Source organism: Diabrotica undecimpunctata, chromosome 9 (genome assembly GCF_040954645.1).
Source record: "Diabrotica undecimpunctata isolate CICGRU chromosome 9, icDiaUnde3, whole genome shotgun sequence".
Classification (NCBI taxonomy): Eukaryota; Metazoa; Arthropoda; class Insecta; order Coleoptera; family Chrysomelidae; genus Diabrotica; species Diabrotica undecimpunctata.
This window is the reverse complement of record NC_092811.1, coordinates 123,718,128-123,745,069: the sequence shown is the minus strand read 5'-3', so window position 1 is coordinate 123,745,069 and position 26,942 is coordinate 123,718,128. Positions and strand designations below refer to the sequence as shown.

The following is a 26,942-nucleotide window of genomic DNA, read 5'->3' as shown; positions in this document are numbered from 1 at the left end:
TTAAAATGATATTCTATTTGAAATTTTGGTTTCCCTGGAGCATTACGTGGCATTTGAAAACTACCACATTTCTCTTCTTTAATAACTCTGTAAATCGTAGATTTCCCAACACCAAGTGTACTGCTAACTAACTCAACGGTCTCATCAACACTTTCACATAAACGTTTGTCTGTAAATGATTTAAAACAATTAAATATTAATGTTTTTTCATTAACTGTTAGAGGACCAATTTTTCGGCGTTTACACGGCACTTCCAAATTTTCCATAACACTAGTATACACAATAAACTGCACCTTGCAACTGAAGTACCTACTTTTAGTGAACTGTTAAGAATTTTGAATACACCACTTGGACCTTCCTATATTTTCTGTGGAATAAGTTTAGAAGGTAATTATCTAGTCAATTACTGTCGTAGATTCCTGGAATTAAAGAATTAAATGTTTGATTGTTGAAACCCTTACTTCGTGGAATGCACTCATTTCAGATAAAATAAAACGTTTTATTTTATCTAAAGAATTAAACTTTATTTTGCAAATAGGCAAAGAATTAAACTTTATTTTGCAAATAGATAAAATAAAACGTTTTATTTTATCTAAAGAATTAAACTTTATTTTGCAAATAGGTAGGTACTTATTAAACTTTTATTGGTTATATAACCAATAAAATAAACATCTTACATTTCTTGCAAATTCATTAGTACCTGTTAACCTCCATCACTCCGACACTGGCAAACTTATTTAGGGATTAGTAACCCTCACAACTATTGTATTCTATTCTGCTCCAACCTTTATACCTGGTGATCATACTCAATTTAAAATTGTTTTCCTATATACTTCTGTAAACTTGTTGACAAATATCTGTTTTTCATTGAGTCACCCGTATCAACAGTTTAGGGATTTGCATACATAATTTATTGTTTTATTACTCTCTCATACATAAAAATACACTATAGCTATACAGAAAATTGTGAGAGATATAATTGATGGCTTGGAGGAAGGTCATTTTGTGTCTTTGACATTGTGCGACTTTTCCAAAGCTTTTGACTGTGTTTCGCATGAATTACTGTTGGAAAAAATGCATAAATACGGTATTAGGGCAAACACTCTTAATCTATTTAGATCATATTTAACAAATAGAAAACAGGCAATTTTTCTTAATAACAGTTATTCTGAGTTTAACACTGTCGAATATGGGGTTCCTCAAGGTTCGATATTAGGACCCACTTTGTTTCTTATTTATCTGAACGATTTATTTCACTATACTTTTCCTATAAAATGTGTTTGCTTCGCAGATGATACAACTCTCATTAATATTGATATTAATCAACATAATTTAAAAATTAAAATAGATAGCGATACCCAGCAAGCAAAAAACTTATTTTTACATAATGGGCTGAAGCTAAATAAAGAGAAAAATTAGAATTTGATTTTTAGTTCCGATTGGAAGTATATCTCAAGAAATAGTGTTAAACTTGTTAACCTTTATAGATGACATTTTGGATTGGAGTGCTCATACAGATTACTTGAGTTCTAGATTTGGTACAAGCATATTTTTAATACGCAACTTAGTTTATATGATTCATAAAAGTACCCTTAGAATGTGCTACTTTACACTATTCCATAGTCATCTACAGTATGAACTGTTTGGGGTAGTTCTTGTCACACAGATCGAATTTTTAAACTACAAAAAAAAGTGAGGATACTTGCAAGAGCAGAGTATAGAGGACACTGTAAATCTTTATTTCTGGATTTAGGTATTATGACACCACCTTCACTCTATATATGAGACCCTGATTGAAATTCATGCAACAAAGGTAAGTTTAACATAAACTTCAACTTCCATGACCACGATACAAGATCTAGAGATTTTTAGAGCAAAACGTTTGAGGTTGACAAAGAGCATAAAAAATTCGACTGATGTTGGTTTGTATAATGTTTGGCCAGATGAAGTCAAAAGCCTCCACTTATCGTTTGGGCTTAAAATCAAATCACACTTTTTGAAACATTGTTTCTATTCAAAAACGGAATACCTAAGTACAGTTTTTACACGCTTTTTACATTTAGTGTGTTTATCGTTTCTTTAGTGGTTAATATTAAATATCTGTTTGTAATGTTTAAATTCGCAAAAATTTTATATGTATGTATGTAAAAAGTTTCACTATTCCTTTGAATTGTCAAAAACAAAACTGTTTTTGTATACTGACCAAATAAATTCTATTATATTCTAATAACAATCATTCTTTATGAAGTTCCGTCTATGTCTTCAAATAGAAAAGGATAAGAAGGGAAAAAGAAAAAACAAAGAAAAAATAAAAAGATTTGTTCATAAAAAATATTTTTCTTTATTTGAATTGCACTGGAAGCAGATTCCAACTAAAAATTCCAAATCATGGATGATCATTCATTTTAACACATATGAAATACGTTTTTGTTTGTTTTAATTGCACTTAAAGATAATATTTCCTTCTTTAAAGTTTATACTGAAGGAATAATCTATTTGGGTTACAAGTTTTCCCGGGAATAAACTAACGCCCTGACGAGTATGCATATCCCAATCGATTTTTTCTCCGATAACCACAGGAGAAATTGGTCCTGTCGTGATGCTACTCTTCGTCGAGTCAGTGAGGTACCAGTCAATCCATAGCGCAATACCATTACACACCAGGTCACTGGAATCGAAAAATAATATTTTATTATAATGTTGATAAAAAAAAACAAAATAAATTAGCAATTTAATATTTCTTATTTAAATCAAAATTGGTTGTTTATTTTTGAACAATATGGCTGAAGATTAGTGCAAAAAATATAAAAAAAACTAATGACGGACTTGCTCAACTTTGAAAATTATGTGGGAGAAAATGATAAACTTGGAACTATTTACATCTGATTCCAAGAAAGCTAGAAAAATAAATCTATAGAAATAAATAAAAGAACAGCTTAATATGATCAATCGAAAGACATACTGAGTGATATTCATCAGAGGAGGGGGTCATAATAGGAGGTGATTTTAATGCACATGTGGGACAATTCAAGAGAAGATATAATAATAGTAATAATAATGTTTATTTACTTCCCATTATACAATATAAAAAATGTTACAAATATTTGTTAGCAAATAAACAAAGAAAAAATGCTGATGAACCAGAGGTTGTGCTCAGGGATTACACTCATTTACACTATTCAAGATTGAGAGAGGGGTCAGGCAAGGATGCGTCTTGTCTCCGACGCTTTTCAACGTGTACTCACAGGTCATATTCAGAAAAACCTTATGGGAAAGAAAAGAAGAAATAAGAATTGGTGGAGAAATCGTAAACACCATGAGATTTGCAGATGACACGGTAATTATGGCTGAGAGTATAGAAGAACTACAAACTTTACTAGATGCAATAAATAGTGCATGCATTCAAATGGGACTTGACATCAACACAGATAAGACCAAATTTATGATAGTATCAAGGAGTCCAATAAATAATGAACAACTAACCCTTGGTGGACAGCAAATAGAGAGAGTGACAAAATATAAATACCTGGGAGCTTACATCAACACAAAATTAGATCCAGACCAAGAGATCAGGGTACGAATAGAAATGGCAAGGGCAGCGTTCTTAAAGTGGCAAAAATCTAAAGACTGCGCTGAGACTGAGGTTTGTTGAATGTTACGTCTAGTCCCAACTATTGTACGGGGTAGAAACATGGACTTTAAAAGCGCAAATAGTTAAGAAGCTTGACGCCTTTGAACTTTGGATATACCGGAGAATGTTGAGAATTCCATGGACTGCCACGGTCACCAATGAGGAAGTGCTGAGAAGGATGGGTCGAGACAAAAAATTGTTGAGAACAATAAAAGTACGCAAGATTGCATACCTTTGACACATACTCAGGAATGATAAATATAGTCTTCTGCAGGTCATCATGCAGGGTAGAGTCGATGGCAAAAAGGGAATAGGTAGAAAGAGGAAGTCATGGCTGAGAAATATTCGATACTGGACAAACATGACTGTAGACGAATTATTATATAAAAGACAGAGAAACTTTTAGAAATGTGGTCGCCAACCTCCGGTAATGGGGACGGCATAGGAAAAAGAAGCAGACACTATTCAAATATTTCATCAGGTTGATAATATAAAATATTATTACAAATCTTAAGAAATTTTATAAAAATGGATTTAATCATGTTGAATGAATTGATTTTTCTCATGTAGGTTTTATAGATCTCGGATAAATAGTTAAATATTCTAGGAACAACGTATGTGAAATTGTGTTTTCCAATTGATTTATAAGCAGTAGTAATTTGGACATAGTCATTAACTTTTCTTCTAGTACTGTAAGTATGATCTATTGATTTTAATACATGTTTATTTTTGTATATAAGCAAAATTATGTTTAACAAATATAACTATCTAATATTAAAAATACCTGCTTGCTGATAAAGAAGTTCTGATGAATATAAGCGAAATTTTTTTAGCATTATTTTCAAAAACCTCCTTTGTAGTATTTCAAGTTTATTCAAATGAGAAGCATATGTTCCGCCCTATGCTAAAATGGCATATCTAAGACGTGACTCTATCAAAGAATAGTAGGTATACTATCTTTACGTAAGACAAGTTAAGGATATTGATGAGATATCTAAATCTGTATAGTAACTGGTATAATCTGTTATGAAACTGACTTACAGACAACATACAATAAAAGAACTTTCCGAACAATGGCGTTGTTGCCAGTTATATCGCCTTAATCTGCGACATTGTAGATCTCGGACATTATCTACCGTTAGAGAAAGATATAAACATTGCATATAACTTCAAGTTGAAACATACAAGCTAACAATGTTACATTGTCCCTAGAACCCAAATCTTTTCCAAAACATTTGAATAGTTTAAAAATAGACCAGTCAAATTATTGAAATGGATTTCATATAAAATGAGATCTCTTCTACCTGAACGCATATTCTTTGAACAGTCAAAAGAAGAAGGTTTTTGTCAATTTTTAAGGGATCAAACAGATTCTGCAATAGTCCATTAATTTGTTTATGAAATAATAATTAAACGTGCTCCTTTTGTCGGTATTCTAACAACAAAAATATTTTTTTCTAAAGGGTAAACGTCCAATTTTACTGGCCTATAAAAAAACATTAAAACATGAGTCACTCGCTACAATTGTGGTACTTTACTTACACAGGAAAATAAGAATTAAAATTTAATGATCTTGTTTATGAGTTTTATTACAGTCCTGACAAAAAGAGCAACTGTATAAATATGCTATAAAAGTAACAAAAAAGATTTATGTGTTTTAAAGACATGTTTACAGACCAATGTGTACAGAAGTTAGGTCATGTAGGGGAGTGTAGTACACAATGAGACATTCTAATTTTTTTTTTAAATTTACCACCAAGTTTCAATTCTGCAACCAACATTATCTCAGAAATGTCATTTTACAGCGCCAGTCAAAATACCACCATTTCATTCGTGACCTCGTAAAAGTTACAGTGATAAACTGTTTAATTAAGGTAAGTTACTTTTTATATAGTTTTGCTGACTTATTATTAGAACTAATTGTTGATTTGTATCAATTTGCAAGTGTATGCGTGAAATACCACAGTTAAGTTAGTCTAACCTCAAATAGTCATGCCTCAAAACTAAAAATTAAATATGATTATTTGCATTTGTTTACAACAATGCTACTTGGTACACAATGAGACACCGGGTGATAGTACACAATGAGACTGTCCCATTGTGTACTACTAAAATTTGTACCAAGTGTTTATGCTATAATGATATGTTGTAAAAGTAGAATGAAAGTTTATTATGTTTGTTACAGACATGGTGCGCAAAGAAAAACCAAGCAGTCGAGCGACATTCAGCTCCGATGATATGACAAGTGTCGTACAAGATGTTTTGGACGGAAAATCATTAAGAATTCGTTAGGCTAGAATGACAGGGTTCCAACTAACCACAACCTAGTTTTGAGAAAACAGTACCCAAAGTTTAACCTTGACACCACACAAGTGTTTTTGATATATTATTTGATTTTTGTGTACACACTTCTTAGTTATATACATAAAAAGATTTTGGCTGGTAAAAAAGAAAAAAATGCTCTTTGGTAAGAAATTTACAATTTTTTTTGTTTACAGTTGGAACCTTGTCACTTTTTAAACTTGACATTTTATGTGTGACAAGGTTCTATGTGGTAGGTGGAACCTTCTGATACCAAAGTTAATGATTTATTTAGTCTGATCCATAGGCATAGTTAGTAGGGTTCTGAAATAATTACACTGGTATAAATTTAGATTATTGTGACTTTATTTTAAAGAAAGGTACAGTAAGTGTTTTTGACCTACGTCAACATTTTCACAGTTTTAATGTGGTGTAGAACGCTTTGTCTTGCAAGGGCATAAACTTTAACATTAACTTAATGTCCTTTATTTTTTCCGCTGAGAGTGTTGCCTTGGAGTTCACTAGGTGTTTGGGTTTTATCAATTTCCAGATTGGTGTGTTTGCTTCAGCTTCTCTTTGCTTGCTTTTTTGTATCACTCTTCCTTTCTTGGACGCCGATACAGCAAACCTCAAGATTACGGTCACTGTCTTCTTTTCCAAAAAAGAGGTTTTGAATGAGACCGAATGCAGGGATTGTGTGAATTCTAAAACTGAAACTTGGAAGAATGGAACCAACTGAAAGTTTAATACTTTAGAGGATGAACCAAAGTCAAGAAAATCGCTGTCTCTCATCTGAAGTACTCGGATTGGGTGCTGACGGTTCAAACCTTTTAAGATGCGTATTAATCCAAGAGGAGAGTAGAACTCGTTCTGAGACATGCCCTTTTCAATAAGACTATGAGCATTGTCCACTTCTTGTATGCAAGAATGACCTGGCACAGAGTACTTCATAGTTATCTTCTTTATAGTGGGGTTATTGTGCATGAAATTCAAAATTGCGCAAGACATAAACGAGTTCCTATTTTGTGGAACACATGAGTCACTCTACAAGATTAGTTCAGTAATTTCATGCTCAAGTGCCACTTGATTCAAAATTTTGTACACAGCACTAGCCAAATCATTGCCATTGCGTACTCCATTGACCTCAGTCTTAGCTTAACAGGCACAAAATTTTCCTCCCTACACTTTTCTGTGTATAGTTTGTACATTTTAGCTAAATTGAGGTTTGAATCCAGATACTTTCTTTGTGTTGTGGCCCTACAGTAATGAGACTCAACATTGGGAAAAGATTTTATGTGATTTCTCACAGTTTCTTTTATTTCTTCATTGAGGCGTCTTGAACTTTGGACACTTTTGCCCCTACCATCAGGCTTGGGTGTATTAGTGACCTCATCTTTGTTCTTATGAACCGTATAGACAGGTTTTTGTGAGATGCTTAGGGTTCCTAAGTAAAATTTTTTGCAGACTTGTACCTTTTAGTTACCAACATTAAAGAAGTACGTAAAAGTGAATTTTTTGTATGATTCTCTGTTCCTATCTTTAGGTCTTTTTGTCTGATGTTTTGTGGTTGTACCCAAGATATATTGATGTTTTCCATTTTGATCCATGCCATGAAACGCCTTAAACAAAGCTTGTCTTTCATTTTCACTAATAGATACCCCACATTTAAATTTACAGTCATTTAAACAGTCCTTCAAACTTTTAACTTCTTTAGCGGGCACTACAACTCATCTACGACTCACATAAGATTCCCCTTTTTGATGGCTGAAACGATTCTGGCTTTTCCAAGAAGAAACATCCCTTTTTCTTCTCTTAACAGGAGGAGGTTTAGTGTTTGTTATCTGATCAATAATAACTTCTTCCCCAACCGGATTTATAGGCAAATGGATCTCATCATTTGAAGTAGTTTGGTGAGCGCCAGCGGTTGTAGTTGATGGGAGATCAATGGGCATCAACGCTGGTTTTGATTTATTTGCAGTTGTTGAAATATCTGCAGAGACACGCTTCATGGCTTTATTTCTGGGTCGCCTACAAAATACAACTAGAATTAGCTGCTAAAATAGTATGACTATGACTATATACTAGTTTAAAAACCTCAAATGAATCATTTGAAATACCATAAGTCTATTTACTCTCCAAATGGAAGTTTAAAAATTGATTATGTGCAATAGAACTTTTGAAAAGTAGGCTACTTAAAAAAACTAAACTAAAGCGATAGAACTTTAATGTTTTGAAACATTAAATTTTTAATTTTAATTAAATTTACATTAATGTTTTGAAACATGTGAATTTAAATAATAAATTATGGAATTTTTAACGTTATTTGTAGTTTGATTTTATAAAAATGACTAGATTCCACGAAGTAAAGGTTTCAACAATAAAAAATATAGGTTAGCTTACCTGTCAGTAATTTCTTCATTTTCGTCGCTTAAACTTTCTGATGATGGGGAGTAAGAATCACCAGAGTGCTCTAATTCTGCATCCTCACTTATTACCTCAGTAATAAGTCGTCCCAACTCATTTAGTTCCGTCATTGTTATAAACAACAATACAAACATAACCTCAATACCAGACAGTGAACATAAACAGCTGTTGCAGTGTAGTTGCAGTTGGAACTTTGTCAAACGATACATGCAAATCTTAATTATTGGTTGAGTGACAAGGTTTCATGTGTCACCTGAAACCATGTCATTCTAGTTTTGTTTTATTTATGTTCACAGATGGAACCTTGGCATTGTAATAAGTCAGAATTGCGTTATTAGCCAGCGCTGTTGTCAGATCAAAAGATAGGGAAGACCAGTTGGAACCTTTTCACACTAATAACTCCAAATATGCGATTTTGTTAGTTGGAACCCTGTCATTCTGACCTAACGAATTGCTGCCGTTGAACACGGAGTAAAATTTCAGACATTACAAAGATATGTCGCAAAAAAACGTACTAATCCAGATGATGATCGAATGGCACCCAATTATGCTGTACGACGTGTATTTACAGAGGAACAGGAAATTTCTCTGTGTGACTATATCAAAACTTGTAGCAAAATGACCTACGGATTAACAACCATTTAAGCACGAAAGGTAGCATATGACATGGCAATTAAAAACAATATTCTTGTTCCAACGAATTGGATCAAAGGTAAAATAGCTGGACTCCAATGGTTCCGTTCATTTTTAAATAGGCGTAGGAACCTCAGTATACGTCAACCAGAGGGTTGCAGTTTATCAAGATTAACATCATTTAATCCACACAATGTCAACAACTTTTAACAACTTTTTAAACTTTTACTTTACGACGAGAAACACCACCACCAATATATATCAACAATGAGGAAATACCCAGGACTAAAACAACCAAATACCTAGGGCTACACCTGGACCAAACCCTGTGTTGGAAAGAACACATCACCAAAAAAAGAAAACAAATACAACTAAGACAAAAAGAAATCAATTGGTTAATTGGAAAAAAATCCAAGCTGTCAATAAATAATAAAATTCTAATTTATAAAACAGTTATCAAACCAATATGGACATATGGCATAGAGCTATGGGGCTGTAGTAGTAAATCTAATATTGCTATTATGGAAAGATGCCAATCAAAAATCTTAAGAGCAATTGTTGATGCACCCTGGTACGTAACCAACCAAAGAATCTATGAGGATCTCAATATCTCAACAGTGAAAGAAGTATACCAGCAAAAGAAATTACAATACATTCAAAAAGTGAACACACACTCCAATCCATTAATTTCCGCAATACCTCAACATCGAGTTATCAGAAGACTAAAGCGACGTTGGCCAACAGACCAGTAACATGGACCCGTGATTCTCTCACTGGAGGGGACCACATCACGCCAGAACCAAGGGACAGGACCTAAACTCATCACATTAACTTATAGAATACATTGTTTTATTCTGATTGTTAATTTATTAATTATAATAAAAAAAAAAAAAAAAAAAAAAAAAAATGTCAACAAGTTCTTCGACAATTTACATGCCGTTTATTCTACATATCCATCAGCTGTGTCTAATATCAGGATATATAACCTTGTTGAGACTAGTACAACAACAGTGTAGAAACCTAAGAAAGTCGTGACGGAGAAAGGTATAAAACAGCTGAATAGTTGTACTAGCGGTGAAAGGGGTATTCTTATTACTACATGTGTAATTGTATGTGCGAATGGTACGTTTCTGCCTCCTGTTATGGTTTTTCCAAGGAAATATTATAGGAGCATATGACACAAGGAGCTCCACCTGGCACACTGGGTTTGGCAAATCCAAGTGGATGGATGAATAACGAGCTGTTTGTTGACGTTATGAAACATTTCATTAAGTTTAGCAATAATTCAATTGAAAACCCTTCCATACTGCTCTACGACAAACATGAGAGTCACGTAACATATCAAGTTGTTCAACTGGCAAAGGATAATGGTGTAATCATACTGACTCTGCCTCCACATTGTAGTAACAAACTGCAACCCCTTGATGTTTCAATTTTCTCTCCCTTTAAAGCGTATTACAATGCTGCTATAGATTCATGGTTTCTGAACCATCCTGGTAAACCTATTTCAATATACCAGATAGCACAATGTGTAGGAGAGGTACATATGAAAGCATTAACACCTACTAATATTCTGTCAGGTTTTAATAAAACGGGAATTTTTCCCCTTAATAGAGACATTTTTTCTGAAGCTGACTTCATTGGCAGTTCTGTGACTGTTAGACCAAATAAAACTGAACAGCCAAATCCACAACCAGAGTCGACAGAAATGTTTAGTGTGTTTTCCAATCAAGTTATATTATCCTCATCGAAGACACCTGAAAATCAAGAAGTATCCCCAACAAGGACACCTGAAACACCGATAATGTCTCAAAGCTCTAAGTCAATAGTATCATCTGCGAATTCAAGTTCTTTCATCTCCCCTCATGAGTTTAAAGGATTTCCAAAAGCAGAAAAGATAAAAGGTGGAAAGGCAAGGAAAACTAAAAAGACTGCAATTTTAACTAACACACCTGACTTGGATCAGTTAAAACTACAAGCAACAACCAAGAAAATGACTCCTCAGAATAATAAACGAATTAGGGTCAATTTAAATAAGGTACCAAAGCAGAAAAAAAATAAACGAAGTGATAGCACTTCATCCGAGGAGGGTGAAGAACTAATAAATTACGATGATTCTTCTGGCGATGAATGTGAAAATTTACAGTTGGAAGACGATTATGACATTGATGCTAGTACAGAAATTTCCATTGATAATTTTGTATTAGTGAAATTTGAAAACAATATATTTTATGTTGCTAAAGTTCTCAAGACATTAGACGATAATGAATTTAAAGTGTCATTTTTAAGAAAAAGTGGTAAGCTTCAAGGCTGCTTTATTTTTCCTTTAGTTGAAGACATTGCTGCAGTAACAAGGTCAGACATTGTATCAATTCTACCAAAACCAAAAAATGTAGATCAAAAAAACAAGCGCCTTGCATCTTATTTCAAATTTGATGTAAAGTTTGACAATATTAAGATCCGTTAAAATTTCCTTTCGTTTCAGTTTTTCTGTTGTAAATGTAAAATTGCTATTTTTAATAATAAAAACTACACTCTATGTATTTAATTTAACAAATTATTGAAATAATACCACTTGACTCATTGTGTACCACCACTTGACTCATTGTGTACCACCAATCGTACACAATGAGACAGATGTAGATGATTAGCAAAATAATCATAGATTTTGTTTCTTCACTCATGAGGGAATATTTATTTCAGATTATATTGAGGAAATAATCATATTGATGCCTGGTTAACTCAGTTTGTAGACAAATTCAAAAATGTCAATGTCAGACATAAAAATGTGTTTTTTGTCTCATTGTGTACTACCCTCCCTATATTTTATAATTTTTCAAATATCAATACTAACTTACCTTTTGATATTAAATGATCCATCGTATTCAGCTTTCTCGGTGGTATCAATAAGACTAATTGATAAAAGTTCTTGTACTTCACTTAGCGCTACCCCAGGATACTCCCAAAGAGGTTGAGCTTCCACAATATCATCTACCTTACTCGACCGCTGAAAATACAGAATATATAGAACTGGATAAAGTAAGGTTAGGTTATTAAAAATTGGATACAGTTAAGTTAGGTCTTTCAATTATTGGTCTGATAGGCAGTAGTGTTTCACAAATATCCAGAGCAAGAGCCAACGTCGAGGAAAAGAAGAAAACGTAAACAAAGCAAACTTGGAAACAAAGATTCTGCTGATAATAACCAAGAATTTACCCTGATTCAGAGAAGAAAGACCCGGACAAATGACCAAAACTTCGGTTTGGGTAAAACAAATTTCCAAGGAGATAAAAATTTTTGCTAGTTCTGTTCATAAAGCTTATTTTTATCGGTCGCGTAAAAATAAGTATTACACCCACCTTTATCGAGCAACATGTTAAGAAGCAATGTCAAAATATTAGAGATTTTAAGGTTGAACCTTACCAGGGAAAGGAGAAAATATCTCTTTCAAAATAAGCGTATCCAGGTGACGAGGAAGATTTTTCGAGACCGGATGTTTGGCCTAAAGGCATCATTTTAAGAAAGTTTTAAATTAGCTATAGATGACAGTCTGAAAATTTTCGCCAGGGTCGAGGAGATCAGAGCTTGATATAACTAAAAATGACTCCTTGAAATCAAACATGTGTGTTTACTATCTCAATACCAGGGGAATGTGAACAATATACAGGGTTTCCAGCAAGCTTTGAGTTAGTAATAGTCACAAAAGTGTATCATAATTGTATTGTGAATTGATGTGCTCCATAAATGTTGTTTTATGGTTTAAACCGGCCAAAAATTTCCCAATTTTTGGCAAGTTAAAATTGGAATTGTGTATAAGTAAGATCCTAGAAAATTTTTAGTGTAGCTTGCTGTTTGATTGAATAACTTTGATGTTGAATCCTTTCTTTACTACAAAAAGTTGATGAATAAAATTAAATAGTGACAATAAAAACTTAATGTGCTAATAAGGCTAAGTGGTTCCGAGATTGTGATTATAGTTCAGGAAGTTTTCTATATTTGTTCTATATTTAATAAATAAAATGAATAAATGTGCCGAGTGTGTTAACCAATTTGACTTAAACCAAGTTTTTTCTTGTGATGGATGCAGAACAGTTCTTTGCATTGAATGTGATAATCTAACAGCATCTTAAGTTAAATGGATGCAGTTGAAAACAAAACGTAAACTGAAGTTTTTCTGTGAATAGTGTAAAGTGGGATTTCAGAAGGTACCAGCTCTGTTAAAAGAAGTAAGTGAGCTTAAGGAAAGTATAAATAAAATTCTACACAAGGAAAATGTTGCATCTGTTGCCCCAGGTATGAAGGATATTATTTCAGAAATGCTGGAGAGCCAAAATAGGGCTTCCAATACAATTATATTTAATGTTAATGAATCAGTTAAAACTAATCACTCGGAACATAATCCAGAGGACAAACAGGCGGTACTCAATATTTTGACTGATTATAATATTAACAAAAATAATATAAAACTATTTATATTGGGAAAATTTGCTAACAGAACGAGACATATTAAAGTAGTATTAAATAAAGCTAAAGATGCTAAAACTGTTGTGAAAAATAAAATATTAATTAGAGTGCCGGATGTCAGAATTTTCCTAGATCAAGCAAGAGTATTTCAAGAAAATCAAATTACGGTAAGATGATACAGTTAAGAAAGGTGATAATTCTAAAAAGGTCAAAAATCAAATTCATTAATAATATGCCTACAATAGTCCAAAAATACATAAATTTATCTCAAAGCTAGAAAAGAAGCATGACACTTTTAACCTAGATAAAAAGATCAAAAACTTAACGGGAGGAAACGAATCACAAAGTCATAACTTAATACTAGACGAGCACAACAATCTGCTCTACGAAAATGAGAGAATACTTGAGAGATAGAGGCAATACATGGAAGAATTATTCAAGGAAGAGCAAGAGACAGAAGTCAGCGTTTCTGGATGTTCAGGACCAGAAATAACGCTCAGTGAAGTAACATATGCAATAAAAAGACTAAAAACCAACAAAGCACCTGGACCTGATAACATAAAAGCTGAAATATTGAAACTATTTGAAAACAACCAACTCAAACTCCTAACGAGTCTGCTGAACAAAATCTATGAAACTGCAGAATTTCCTACAGATTGGCTAGTTTCCACCTTCATTCCTCTCCCCAAAAAGGCGAATGTCACCAGATGCTCTGATTACAGAATTATAAGCTTAATGAGCCATGCACTCAAAATCCTTCTTTCTGTTATTCACTCTCGCATATATAGAAAACTTGAAGAAAACATTAGCAGTGTTCAGTTTGGGTTTAGAAGCGGACTGGGAACGCGAGAGGCCCTATTTTCGATACAAGTATTGATACAAAGAGCTCGTGACGTAAATTGCGAAGTCTACGCATGCTTTATAGACTTTGAAAAAGCATTTGATAAGGTGCAACATCAAAAATTATTTCAGATACATGGTTTGATAATGAAGTTAATGGTAAAATTAAAATTATGTATAAATTATACAAAGAGTTTAAAACTGCTAACATAAGTGATAGAAATGCCAAATTCAAGAATTTTAAAAGAGCAAGAAATGTTATAGTTAATATGTTAAAAGCAAAAAAAGAACAATATTATTTTTATAAAATCGATAGGTATAAAAATATCTCTAGACTTGGAAAAGCTAAAAACACTAATTAACAATAATTGTCAAAAATTCCCTTATCGCATTGAATTTAAGGTTCAGAATCAGTTATGCATTCTGAGTGACAAAGTTGAAATGGTGAGTCAGTTTGGTGAGTATTTCGTCTCTAGTATTCGGCAAATTGTTAAAACTATCGACTCCGAAGAATTATGAAGTTATGATAATCAAAATTTGTATCCCAGTACTCATGAATTGTGGTTACTATCACTGAGTGGTCGTTAGATATTAGGAGTAACAATAATGAAATACTAAAATCCAAAAGTTTAAAAGTTTTTTGTAACTTATCGGCACATTATCTTAAATTTTATAAATATCTCTCTTAGATCATCCAAAATTTCAGATTTATTAAAAATCAGTACAGTTATTCCAATACCAAAAGTTAATGATACTATTAAGGCGGATGAATTTAGACCTATAAATATACTTTCGCCCATTAAGAAATCGTTAGAGTTGGTACTGGTAGTATAAATGATCAAGTAAAATAATATTTCATCTGATATTCATACATTATCTGGTGTATCTCAGGGATCACATTTGGCACCACTGTTTTTTAACAAGTTTAGTAATGACCTCAGCAAGGTAACAGCATTATGCACCAAATTCACAACATAATAGTCAAAGTCTGGGAAGAAGAACAAATGCCAGAGGAATGGTGCACTGGAATCATATGTCCACTGCACAAAAAGGGAGATTTGTTGGAATGTAAAAATTATAGGGGTATAACTCTTCTGAATACAATGTACAAAATATTCTCCAACACCCTGTACAGCCGTTTAAGTACGTACGTGGAAGAAATCCTTGGTGAGTATCAAAGCGGTTTTAGGCCAGGTAGGTCAACAACTGACCAGATTTTTGTGCTACGTCAAATCTTAGAAAAAACCAATGAATTTAATATTGACACGTTCCATCTCTTTGTGGACTTTAAGTCAGCGTATGATAGCGTCCTAAGAGGTAAATTATACGAAGCCATGAATGAACTTAACATTCCCCATAAATTAATAAGGCTCGTAAAAACAACTATGAGTAAAGTGATCTGCAGAGTGCAAATACAAGGCGATATGTCACAAGCGTTTGAAACATATGCAGGGTTACGGCAGGGAGACGCGCTGGCGTGCCTTCTCTTTAATATAGCGTTAGAAAAGACTATAAGAGATGCCGAGTTACACAATAGGGGAACAATCTTTAATAAATCAACGCAGATTATGGCTTACGCTGACGATCTGGATTTGATCGCACGTACTACACGAGGACTTAAAGAGATGACTTCCACCTTCTTGACAGCCGCACAAAATATGGGCCTTAAAATAAACGAGGAAAAAACCAAAATGTTAGCATCTATTCCAAATAAGAGAGATAGAGCTAGAAACGCCGAAGAAAACTTCAGTATAGACCAATATAATTTTGAGGTAGTAAATAAGTTTACATATTTGGGTTCTCTCATAACAAACGATAATGACACATCTGAAGAAGTAAAACGGAGGGTACTGCTAGCAAACAAATGTTATTTTGGACTAAGCAAGCAGCTAAAAATCAGAAATGTAAGCCAGAAAACCAAACTAATAATATATAGAACACTCATCCTACCAGTGCTGACATATGGGTCAGAAACATGGATCATCTCCAAAACAGACGCAAATCTTCTGCTCGTCTTCGAAAGGAAGATACTAAGAAGAATAATGGGCGCATTCTGTGAGAATGGTATTTGGAGAAGGCGATATAATTTCGAATTATACGAGAAGTATAAAAAAATAGTAAATGGTAGAGATGTAATATCCTTCATAAAAATAGGTAGGCTTAGATGGACTGGACATGTGTCAAGAGCAAATGAAAATTACCCACCCAGACGAACTCTATTATCGGTCCCAGTGGGAAATAGGAGTAGAGGCAGACCACGACTGAGATGGAGGGATGGTGTGGACGAGGACGTAAGGAAAATCGGCGCGGCAAATTGGCAACGGTTGGCGATGAACAGAAACGACTGGCGAAATAGACTGGGGAGGTCAAGGCTCAACTAGAGCTGTAGCACCACTGATGATGATGATAGTAATGACCTCGTCAATTCTGATTTTTTTTTAAATTCAAAAGAGCTTTTTGTAACTTTTATTGATACAGAGTAGTTTATTACTTGGAAACACAAAGTTTACTGTTTTGTTTTTTAATTCAGTGAGCTACAAAATTTACGGCATTATGGATAAATATAAAAAATATACAAACCTCAATTAATTTATCAAATGCATCCATTGTAAATCCTTCACAAGTATCCAAAGGACTTCGAATCTTATACAAGTCCTTAAAATGTACTGGAACTGCTTTGATCACGGCCCTTTTTGGAAATATAATAATGTCACGGGATAACTGATCTCTTATCTCCCTAAATAAATACAAAACTCTTAGATTATCCCATGGTAGAATGCTGCTAGTGAAATACGGTTCTGCTAGTACTACATTTACATCACTTATATCTGTTGCTTTCAATTCGTCTAATGATTCTACTATTTTTACATTTTCAACGTCATTTGCATTGATATAATCTAATAATATACCTCTGGATATTTTATTTAACTCTAAAAAGTACATTTTTTTCACTCCTAACTTAGCAGCAGCCAGGGCAGAGTAAAAACTATCTCCTAAAACTAGAATGGAACTATCCTTGTCTAAATGTTCTTCAAAAAGTGCTAAATATTTTTTTATCCTCCTAGAATCATTCATTTGTCCTATCCTAGTTCTTGAAAAGCTAATATGTAATCCACAATTACAAATAGGAGGCTCTAGCGTACTTGTAATAACACTACTCTTAACACTTTCCATGTTAAAACACAAAGAATATTCATCAACACCACAGTGCACTATGTACTTTTCGTCTTTCTTCACATCTATTTCTTGTGGCAAGTAATATACGCCTTGCATCCAATGATCTCTCCAAGGTATCTCTTCGGCAGGCTTCATCTTAGCCTCAGGATGTGCCCAGACAGGTGCACAACTTAATAAAATCCTCTCCTCACAGTCCATTTGAAGATCCCACCACATAAAAACCACTTGGGCCTTTCCATCTCGTTCTATTCTTGTTTCAACAGAGTGGAGTCTCTTAAAAGGTATTGAAGATGACCAGTTAAATGTGCAGATAGGAGTGGGAGATATTATGGTGTTGAATGAAGTCCGAGGAAATTGGCTTAGCTGAATGTCATGTACTGCTGAGGAACCTGCACATTTTTTGATGGCTTCTGGTACTTTAACAAGAAGTTTTCCTAAAATATTGAACATATTAAAATAAGAAGTCAGTATATGAAATCATATAATAGGCCATTGGCAAGAAAAAATTAAAATTGTTTGCATTATTTTGCATTTACATACTAGGTTCAGCTCTATGTGCTGCTCTCTATCTTTGTAACATTATTTTCTCTATATTTCTATTTATCACACAGTCAGAGCCGAGCCGTGCCGGGGTACAAGGGCGGCGCTCGCTTGGGAGCGGCAAAATTTACCCAAAAATATAAAAATATAAATACCTATTAAAAAAATAAAATCAAAACGCAAAGCAAGCAAAGTGCAAAAATAATAACTGGCCAAATTGTTGCTATTAAGAAGATAACGCGGCCTTTCCCTGTGGTGTACAATATACATTAGTATAATAAAAACAATAGTACCAAAATTGTGCTTAACTGACCGGCGCTGACCGATGCTATATAGAGAATTCCCCGATATTTTCGGGATTTCCCGAAACTATCAGGGAATTAATATTTCGGGCCGTAATTTATTTTTATTTTATTTATTTATTTACGGGATGTCCCCATTTTACAAAATTTAACAAAAATAAAATATGCTAACCATAATACAAGTATGTGTGTGTGTGTGTGTGTGTTTGGTGAGTTGGCTTGGAAACTAGTCCTTTAGCCACAGAATTGTAATGTAAGATATTAGTTTTTAAATAATGTAACCAACTTTAAATAAAAAGTTACATATTAGTTCGTATACTTCTCTACTATCTAAGGAGAGTAAATGGGTGATGTTTATGGGAGTCTGAATTTTAAGTTCTGATAGTTTTGAATACAGCTGATCTGTTTCATACCTATGTTTATCGCACTTAAAAAGAATATGGTTGATGTCACATTGTGATATATTATCGCATGAGCATACCCCAGAAGGGATAATATTTAACTTAGCCAAGTGAGCTGGGAATGCACCGTGATTAGTTTTCAGTCGAGTAATTGTGGCTGTCAACTTCTTTGGCATTGCATATTTGAAAATATAGTCAACATCTTGTGGTAGGGTAGGGTGGATAGTATAATATTGATTATTTGAATTCATTGCTATGTTTTTCCATTTTTCTTTCCAATTTATAAAAATTTTGTTATAATAATGTTGTTGTAAGTCCTCCAATGTAAATATGGGAATATAGAGTCCAACATGGGTCGCATTATATATTTTATTTTTAATAGCACAAAGAATATTATTTCTTTTATGTTGAGTCATATCTGAGTTTAATCCTTTAATGACCGATAATGAATCTGATAATATTACTGCTTTATTTAAATTGTGTGAATCTAGCCAATCTAATGCTTTTTCGATAGCTATCGCTTCAGCAGTATATATTGAACAATGTGATGGAAGTTTAATTTTCAAAGATTCGCTTTTATGTGGAATGTAAACTGCGCAACCTGTGGCACCATCCTCTTTTTTGGAACCATCTGTATACATTATTACGTGATCATTATAGTCACTCAATATGGATCTAAGTAAGGCAAAGTTTATTTGTGGGAATTCTGTGTACTTTGGTATAATGACTTTTGGTTTATTTAATGTTACCTGAAAATTAGCTTTATATATTGGTAATCTTTTTTCTTTGCCATAGATATTAGGATACTCATTAGTTTCTAAGAAAGCATCAGCAAGTGGAGGAGAATTTTTTATGCGCCAGTATTTATTTGAGAGGTTTTCAATAGATAACTCATACAGTTGACTAAGTAGATTATTATTATTTAATCTTAGCTTCAGGATATGTTTAATTGCCATAATTTCTCGACGATTTTGAAGAGGTATTTCATTACTTTCAGCAAGTAGTACAGGGCAAGGAGTAGACTTCATGGTGCCCAAGCATATTCTTAGACATTTAAACTGAATGCGGTCTACAGTTAATAAGTGTGTGTTACTGGCGGCACCATACAGAATGCAACCATAGTCTACAATAGATCGCACGTAGGCTCTGTAAAACATCAATGCAACTTTGGGGTCAGCACCCCATCTTCGATTAGTAACACATTTAAGAATATTAATACCTTTTTCACAACTACTAAGTATGTATATACTTTTTTACACAAGTACATACTAAAACTAAGTATTAAATAATGATTAAATAATTATTGTTAAACAAATTATTAAATTAAGTAACTTAAATTAATTTCCTGAAGATCTTAATAAAATGAAATGATCTTAATAAAATAAAATGAAATGATCTTAATAAAATGAAATGAAATGAATACTCCAAGTTAAATGTCACTCATCTTTGATTCCTAACATACTCAGTCAAACAGTGCTTAAACCTTACAGATTTTATATCCACCAGATCATGAGATTGGCTACAGTCATTTCCCAGGATCTGAATCCTGTTAATAGGAGAGAATTCGCCATAGTTAGTGTGATAGTGTTTTATAGAAAACAAAGGCATGTCTAAGAATTCTACTGTTACATCTAAAGTTGATAAGACTTAATAAATCAGAACAGTCAGTGGTATGATCAAGTAGTTTATGGAGAAAAACAAGATCACATTTAGTTCTGTAGTCTTCTAAGGAACTGATATTTAGCCTTGACGATAGGTCTACCGAAGACATGTTAGTTAAGCTTAATCTATAAGCACAAATCTGGAGAAACTTATTTTGAATTTTTTCAAGAGTGTGAATATGGTTAAAATAGTATGGTGACCATACTATAGAAGCATAAGACAGGATGCTACGGACGAAAGTAAGATATAAAATTCTATATGTGGGTACTGAAAGATCTCGAGAGTTTCTTGTGATAAAATCTAGATTTCAGTAAACTTTATTTGACAAATTGTTGATGTGGAGGATAAATGACAAGGAACTCTCAAATAACACTCCCAAATCTTTTATTTCAGTCACTCTTGATAGAAGGCTTGTATTAATGTGATAGTCAAACACATTTTTAGATTTGCTAAAGGATATAACAAAACACTTATCTTTATTTAACTGGAGACCATTGAAAGGAGACCAATTATACAGGGAAGTAAGGTCTTCCTGGATCCTTAGACAATCAGATAGATTTGAAACTTTAAAATATAACTTAAGGTCATCAGCAAATAGCAAAAACTGACAAACCTTTATTACCTCAGAAATATCATTAAAAAACAAATTAAAGAGAAGAGAACCCACATGTAAACCTTGTGGGACCCCTGAACTGACAAAGATAGGAATTGAAAGTGAACCCTTTATAAAAACAAACTGAATTCTTTCATCAAAATAACTACTTAACCATGAAAGAAACCACTCAGGAAAGCCAATACATCTTAATTTAAAGATGAGTAAAGAATGGATTACTGTGTCAAAGGTCTTCGAGAAATCAGTATAGGTTGAGTCCACTTGGTACCCATCCTCGAAAGCCCTAATAATGTAATCATGATACAAAACAAGATTTGTAGATGTAGATTTACCCTGTCTAAATCCATGTTGCTCATTTATCAAGAGATTCCTACAATGCCAAGTAAGATATTTGTTTAGAATTAGTTCAAAAAGTTTAGGCATGGCAGATAACATAACAACAGGCCTATAATTTTTTATATTGTCTCAGTCACTGTTTTTAAATACAGGAGTTATATAACTGTCACCCCACTTACTAGGGAAGGTGTGTAGTCTCAAAGATAAATTAAATAATACATGGAAAGGTTTGGATAGACTGTAGACACATCTTTTTAAGAAATATGTAGGAATATGATCAGGGCAATAACTCAGTTTATCCTTTAGACCATTTATAGACTCCTAAGTCTTCAGAAAGTGAAAATTGGATAAATGGAATGTCAACAGAATTTTTTACTTTAAAATTTAAGTTACTTAAATTAACTTTGAGCGATAGACACTAGAGAAATGGCTTATGAACAAGTTTTCTATTTCCTCACTAGATTCAGCTAACAAGTCATTAAAATGCATGACATTTGGAATTCCGTGGCTTTTATTCAAAGAGTTTAAGGTAAATGTACTAGTAGTTGACATTATAAGAAGAAAAAACCATTATTTAGCCTCAAACCGATGTTGTTGAACTTAACTAAAAAATATATGTATATTCAGGTAATCTAATCCTTCCTGAATATTTAACAAATAAATTTTTGGACAATTGTGCTTTCTAAATAATTTTTATAAAAATTACAAAAATTGTTGCAAAAGTGCCAGTAGTTGACACAACAAAATGAAAAAAAATTAGTAGGTGACACATCCAAGGTTTAGTAATTGACACTTACATGTTTTAATAACTTTTCTAAGAATATGTAATTATAAGAGAACTTTAATGTTATGTAATTATAGTATAATAAAATATTTAAATTCAGAAATTTAGCCATCTACATCCACTGAATCTGGAAACTGATACTTTATTCTTTCTCCTGAAATGAGTATCTGAGGTTGTATTACACATACAAGTCTATCTTCTGCTCTTTTCTGTTTTTCTTCAAGAAGCTTGATCTTCTTATTTTCTTTATTTTCGTGATAAGTTTGCCATTCTTTTGACCTAGCCACAGAAGGAACTTTTTCCACTCTTATAACTCATCTATTTCATACTGTTTTTCGGCTGGCTTATTAGGTTTCTTCTCTACGTAAATGTCTTCAACATTAGGGCTGTCTTCAACATTTGGTATGTCCTCAACATAAGTGGCATCTTCAATCTTCGTGGCATCGTCTTCTTCTAAAAGACTGTATTTTATGCAAGTGTTTTTGTAAAAGTGAAAGAGAGATAAATCTTCATTGTCATTGTTCCATTATAGGCTTGTTTTGAAAAGAGCTAGTTTTTCTTTATCAATATGTTTCTCTATAAAGTTTTTCCTTTGTTTCATTTCCTGTAATTCCTGCATTTTCTTTGAAATTTCTATTATCTCATTGTGAACCATAATTGCACCAAAACCCCAGGGAACTAAGCCACATTTTCAGAAACCATTTTTTAATATTGATGGTACTAACCTTTCTTCTAGAACTTTTTTCAAAAGAGGACAGAAGTGAATTTTCCTTAAAACTGGGGAAGCCTGATTCTCAATCCGCCACTGGTGTACTGCATCTTTCCAACCCCCTTTCAAAGAACGAAATCCAGCAACATCCATTGGCTGAAGTAAATATGTTGCATTTGGATGAAGGACTACCAATATAATGTTCAGCGCAAAATCTACTAGTGTGTAATGGTAAATGGGATGAATGCCCATCAAAGAATATAATTACAGGGCGAGAGATTTTGCTTAGTGTCAACCACTCACCAAAAATATTTGTAATGAACTCGTAAAAGGTAGCTCCTGTCATCCATCCACTTTCTGATCTATCAATGCCCCATTCTTCAGGAACACTAAGTGCCAGTTCTTATGGAATCCCCTTATATTTAAATATGACCATTGGTGGTGCTAGTTTACCAGCAGAATTACCTGTTATAAGTACTGTTAGGCATTCTTTCTCATCGGGATTAATTTGTTGGTAAACAGTTTTGTCACCCTTTCTTGCCAATACTTTGTTTCCTTTGGGGTTAAGGAAAAATGCAGTTTAATTTGCATTAAATACTAGATTTGGGTCATTAAGAACCTCCTCATAGTTGTTCTCTCTAAAATAATTATACACTTCACTGAACCATTTTTGAATGGCTTCTTTTGTTACCGCTGACCTTGTGGATGTTAGATTTTGAGCAACTCTGTTACTTATTTGGGGATTTTTTTTAAGAATCCAGTAAACCAGGTTCGTCCTGGCTTGTTATATTTAAAGAGATTCTGTTTACTCAGTTCCTTCATAAGCACCTGAAACAAGAAGAAAACTAAAAAAAATTTCTTTGAAATAATATTAAAACTTTTAGTTCCTGAACACTGATCATAAGCTGCTGTTGTTGTATAGAAAAACCGGCTCTGGATACATCAATAACCCACTTCACTAAAATCTTCTCCTGATCTTCCTTTAGATATGGTTCTGAGCCCATTTTTCTCTTGCGTGGAGTTTTGCCTTTTGACTTGTATAACAAAGTCACTCTGGGTATACCATACTTCTTTGCTGTTGCTGAAACTGGCTTTCCACGTAGTACATCCTCAATAGCTTTCTCCATAGCTTCTTCTGTATATCTGAACATTTGTCCTTTTATAGGAGGCATATTTTTAACTGAAAATTTAAATTTTTGTTTTAGTAGTTGACATCCAAAGTGTTTCAATAGTTGACATAGTGTCAACTACTAGATAGAGTGGATACATTTACGTGATATTTAAAATATAAGTGTACACATTATATACAATAAAAATCACAATAAAATATTAAGTTTTTACAGTCTCAGTATAAATGGTTAGTAGTTGACACCTATGTCAACTACTAGTATTTTTGTGTATTTGTGTGTTAGTAATTGACACCAAGCCTAATTTTTGTTTTAAGACTAAAACAAACTTAAAACATTAGCAAGGTGTTACCTTAATATTCATATAATATAGTGATATATCTAAAACTACAGTCATTCATAATTTAATCAATAAATATAATTTTTTTTAAACTTACCTTCTTAATACTTTTGTTTAGAAAACTTGTTGTCACTTGAAGTTCACACAACACTCTGACAAATATTTGGTGGGAATTTTCTGTTTCAAGGTTAAATAATTCTACAGTTACAAGAGAAGATGTATAGATAACACTAGTTAACTATGATGATAATAATTACATTAAAAATAATTAGAAAAGCTTATTATTTATGCTTAAAATGGAAAATGTCAACTACTGGTACAGTGTCAAGTACTGGTGCATTTACCTTATGTGGTTCCAAAATTGTTTTGAGTCTGAGTGAATAGATTCCTCAATGTTGGAGATATAAGATCTATAGCACTATACATGTATTCTGTGTTTTCTTTCATGCGAGTAAGTTTAACCGAAAGATTTGTGAATTTAATGACAATTTAATGAAGTTGCCAATTAGTATGATTTTTTTTAAAGTTAATCCTGTTATACATTATATTATTATTGTTATCACTGTATTGTGAACGGTAAGTTTATTCCAAATAGCTTTTTATTACTTACATATATTATATAAAGTTAAAATAGTATTTTGCAGTTTTTATTGATTCAATTTTTAGAGCATAAAAAAATTCTGGTCTTTACTTTGCTCAAATTATAAACTGTTATTTACTGATTTAGATGGCTGATGGTAGAAAGAGACTTTCTGGTTCACAATATTGAAAAAGAAGGATAGAAAAAGAGGAAGACCACAAGCGATTAGCTGGGTCGCTAAAAAAGTTTTTTGTATCCACAACGAGTACTCAACCTCAACCTTCAACAAGCCAAACCCTAGATGTTCAACCTTTTAAATTAAGTGAAAATGATGCAGAAGAACAGGACCAAAAGAAATCGACCGCCGAAAACATTACACTGGACCAGGATACAAAGAATACTCCCTCATCAAATAATATGCAAACCAAAACCGCAGATATTGATGTAAGTGGAGAGCAATTTAAAGATCCAGCATATTGGCCAGAAGTATTGACAGATACTGTTAGACTAATAATTTTAGAATAGGTCCAGTACAATTAAAAAATATTATTTATCCTGTAAATAATTTAAACAGATCTTTTAGCTCCACTTACTAGGTAAAAAAGTTAACGAATAATGAAAAAGTATCTAGAAACTGTCTTATTTGCTCAAAATGTCAATATTCAGTATACTGCTTTTCCTGCAAATTTGATTTAAAGTTTCTTTTAATAGTTTTAATGTAATGCCTGTAATACATTTTATTTTTGCCTGATTGCCTGCTCTTGTTAATTAACTATGGTAAACCAGAGAAAAAAACAGCATTAAACTGCTTTAAAGCTGACCTTTTTATACGACTATTGTCTTTTACAGTTACTTTAAAACTATAGAAAAACTATAAAAAATGTGTATTTATAATATTATCAGTTTATAACTCACCCTCATCATTAAATACATCCTTAATCCTATTCCAATTTTGAGCTACAGGTGACTCCACTACCTGGACATATAAATTAGCTGACTGCGGTATAATAATAGAGTCAGGCTCACACAAATTCTCAACTGCATGTAAAAATATACTCAGAGCTCCTTCACCTATCAGTTCAGTATCAAATACTTCAGTTACTAAGATATTGCACCTTTTTTCCATGTCTTCTTTTTCACCTACAGTTACATCAAAAGATATTTTGGGGATAACTTTTATTCTGTCAGCATAACCATTTTGGGCAATAACTTGTTTTGCACATTCGCCCATGGGTTTGAACGCCTCACAAGCTGTTACTGAATCAGCTCCATTTCTAACTGCCATCATACTTAGCAGACCTGTACCTATAACATTAAATTTTTCATTAATAATAGTAGGTATATGTCAGTCTAATTGTTTGTGTAATTTGTGAATAAGGAAAATGATAAAAAAAATTATTAGGACGATTATGATTTGTAAACTAAGGCCTCATTTGCAGTATGTACCTTGTAAATCAAAATAAGTAATATATTTATTCACCTGTTCCAATATCTAGAACATTAGCTTTTTTACCATTCGAATGTACTTTATCAATTGCTATTTTCAATGCTTGTTCATACTTTTGGTTTCTTTCAGTATCATGTAACATATCTGCAAAGGCTGCTCTCGCAATTTCTTGGTGATAGTCATAGTTGGCATCCTGAACCACCCAGTCAATAGTTCCTGTAATCGGATTTAATTTTTGTGCAAATGTACTCATCTTGGACCAGTTTTTAAAAATGTTTCTGTGAATATAAAATAATTGTCTAGAGATCATAAAGCTAGGTTATATTTACATGCCGAATATGACATGTGGGTATGTGGGTAAGAGTTGTGTCAGTGTTGCCAAATGTTAGTAAAGAAAACTCATGAGTCTCATAATATTATTCCAAAAATTATAAAATTCTAAACAAAGCTGCTGATGGTAGCTTTATATAAATATTTACTTGGCATAAATATTTATTTTCGGACGTTTTTCACATTTGGTCCCAGTGAAGATAGCTTCAAATGAGTTTGACAGAACGATAATATAATAATATATTGTTGTTTGGCAGTGTTGAAATTTACAACCAAACCCAAACAAATGAAACATATGCAA

The 26,942-nt window shown here is 32.9% G+C and overlaps 1 protein-coding gene across 1 annotated transcript; it reads right to left on the bottom strand.

Annotated features, from left to right (window-relative positions):
• Positions 1 to 2,317: 2,317 nt before the first annotated feature.
• On the bottom strand, positions 2,318 to 26,665 carry Art7 (arginine methyltransferase 7). Its single transcript, XM_072545169.1, has 5 exons — positions 26,345 to 26,665; positions 25,780 to 26,169; positions 16,874 to 17,904; positions 11,848 to 11,996; positions 2,318 to 2,668 (listed from the first exon to the last, which is right to left on the bottom strand). The coding sequence occupies exons 1-5, from the start codon at positions 26,619 to 26,621 to the stop codon at positions 2,437 to 2,439; spliced, it is 2,079 nt and encodes a 692-aa protein (XP_072401270.1). The 5' UTR covers positions 26,622 to 26,665; the 3' UTR covers positions 2,318 to 2,436.
• Positions 26,666 to 26,942: the final 277 nt, after the last annotated feature.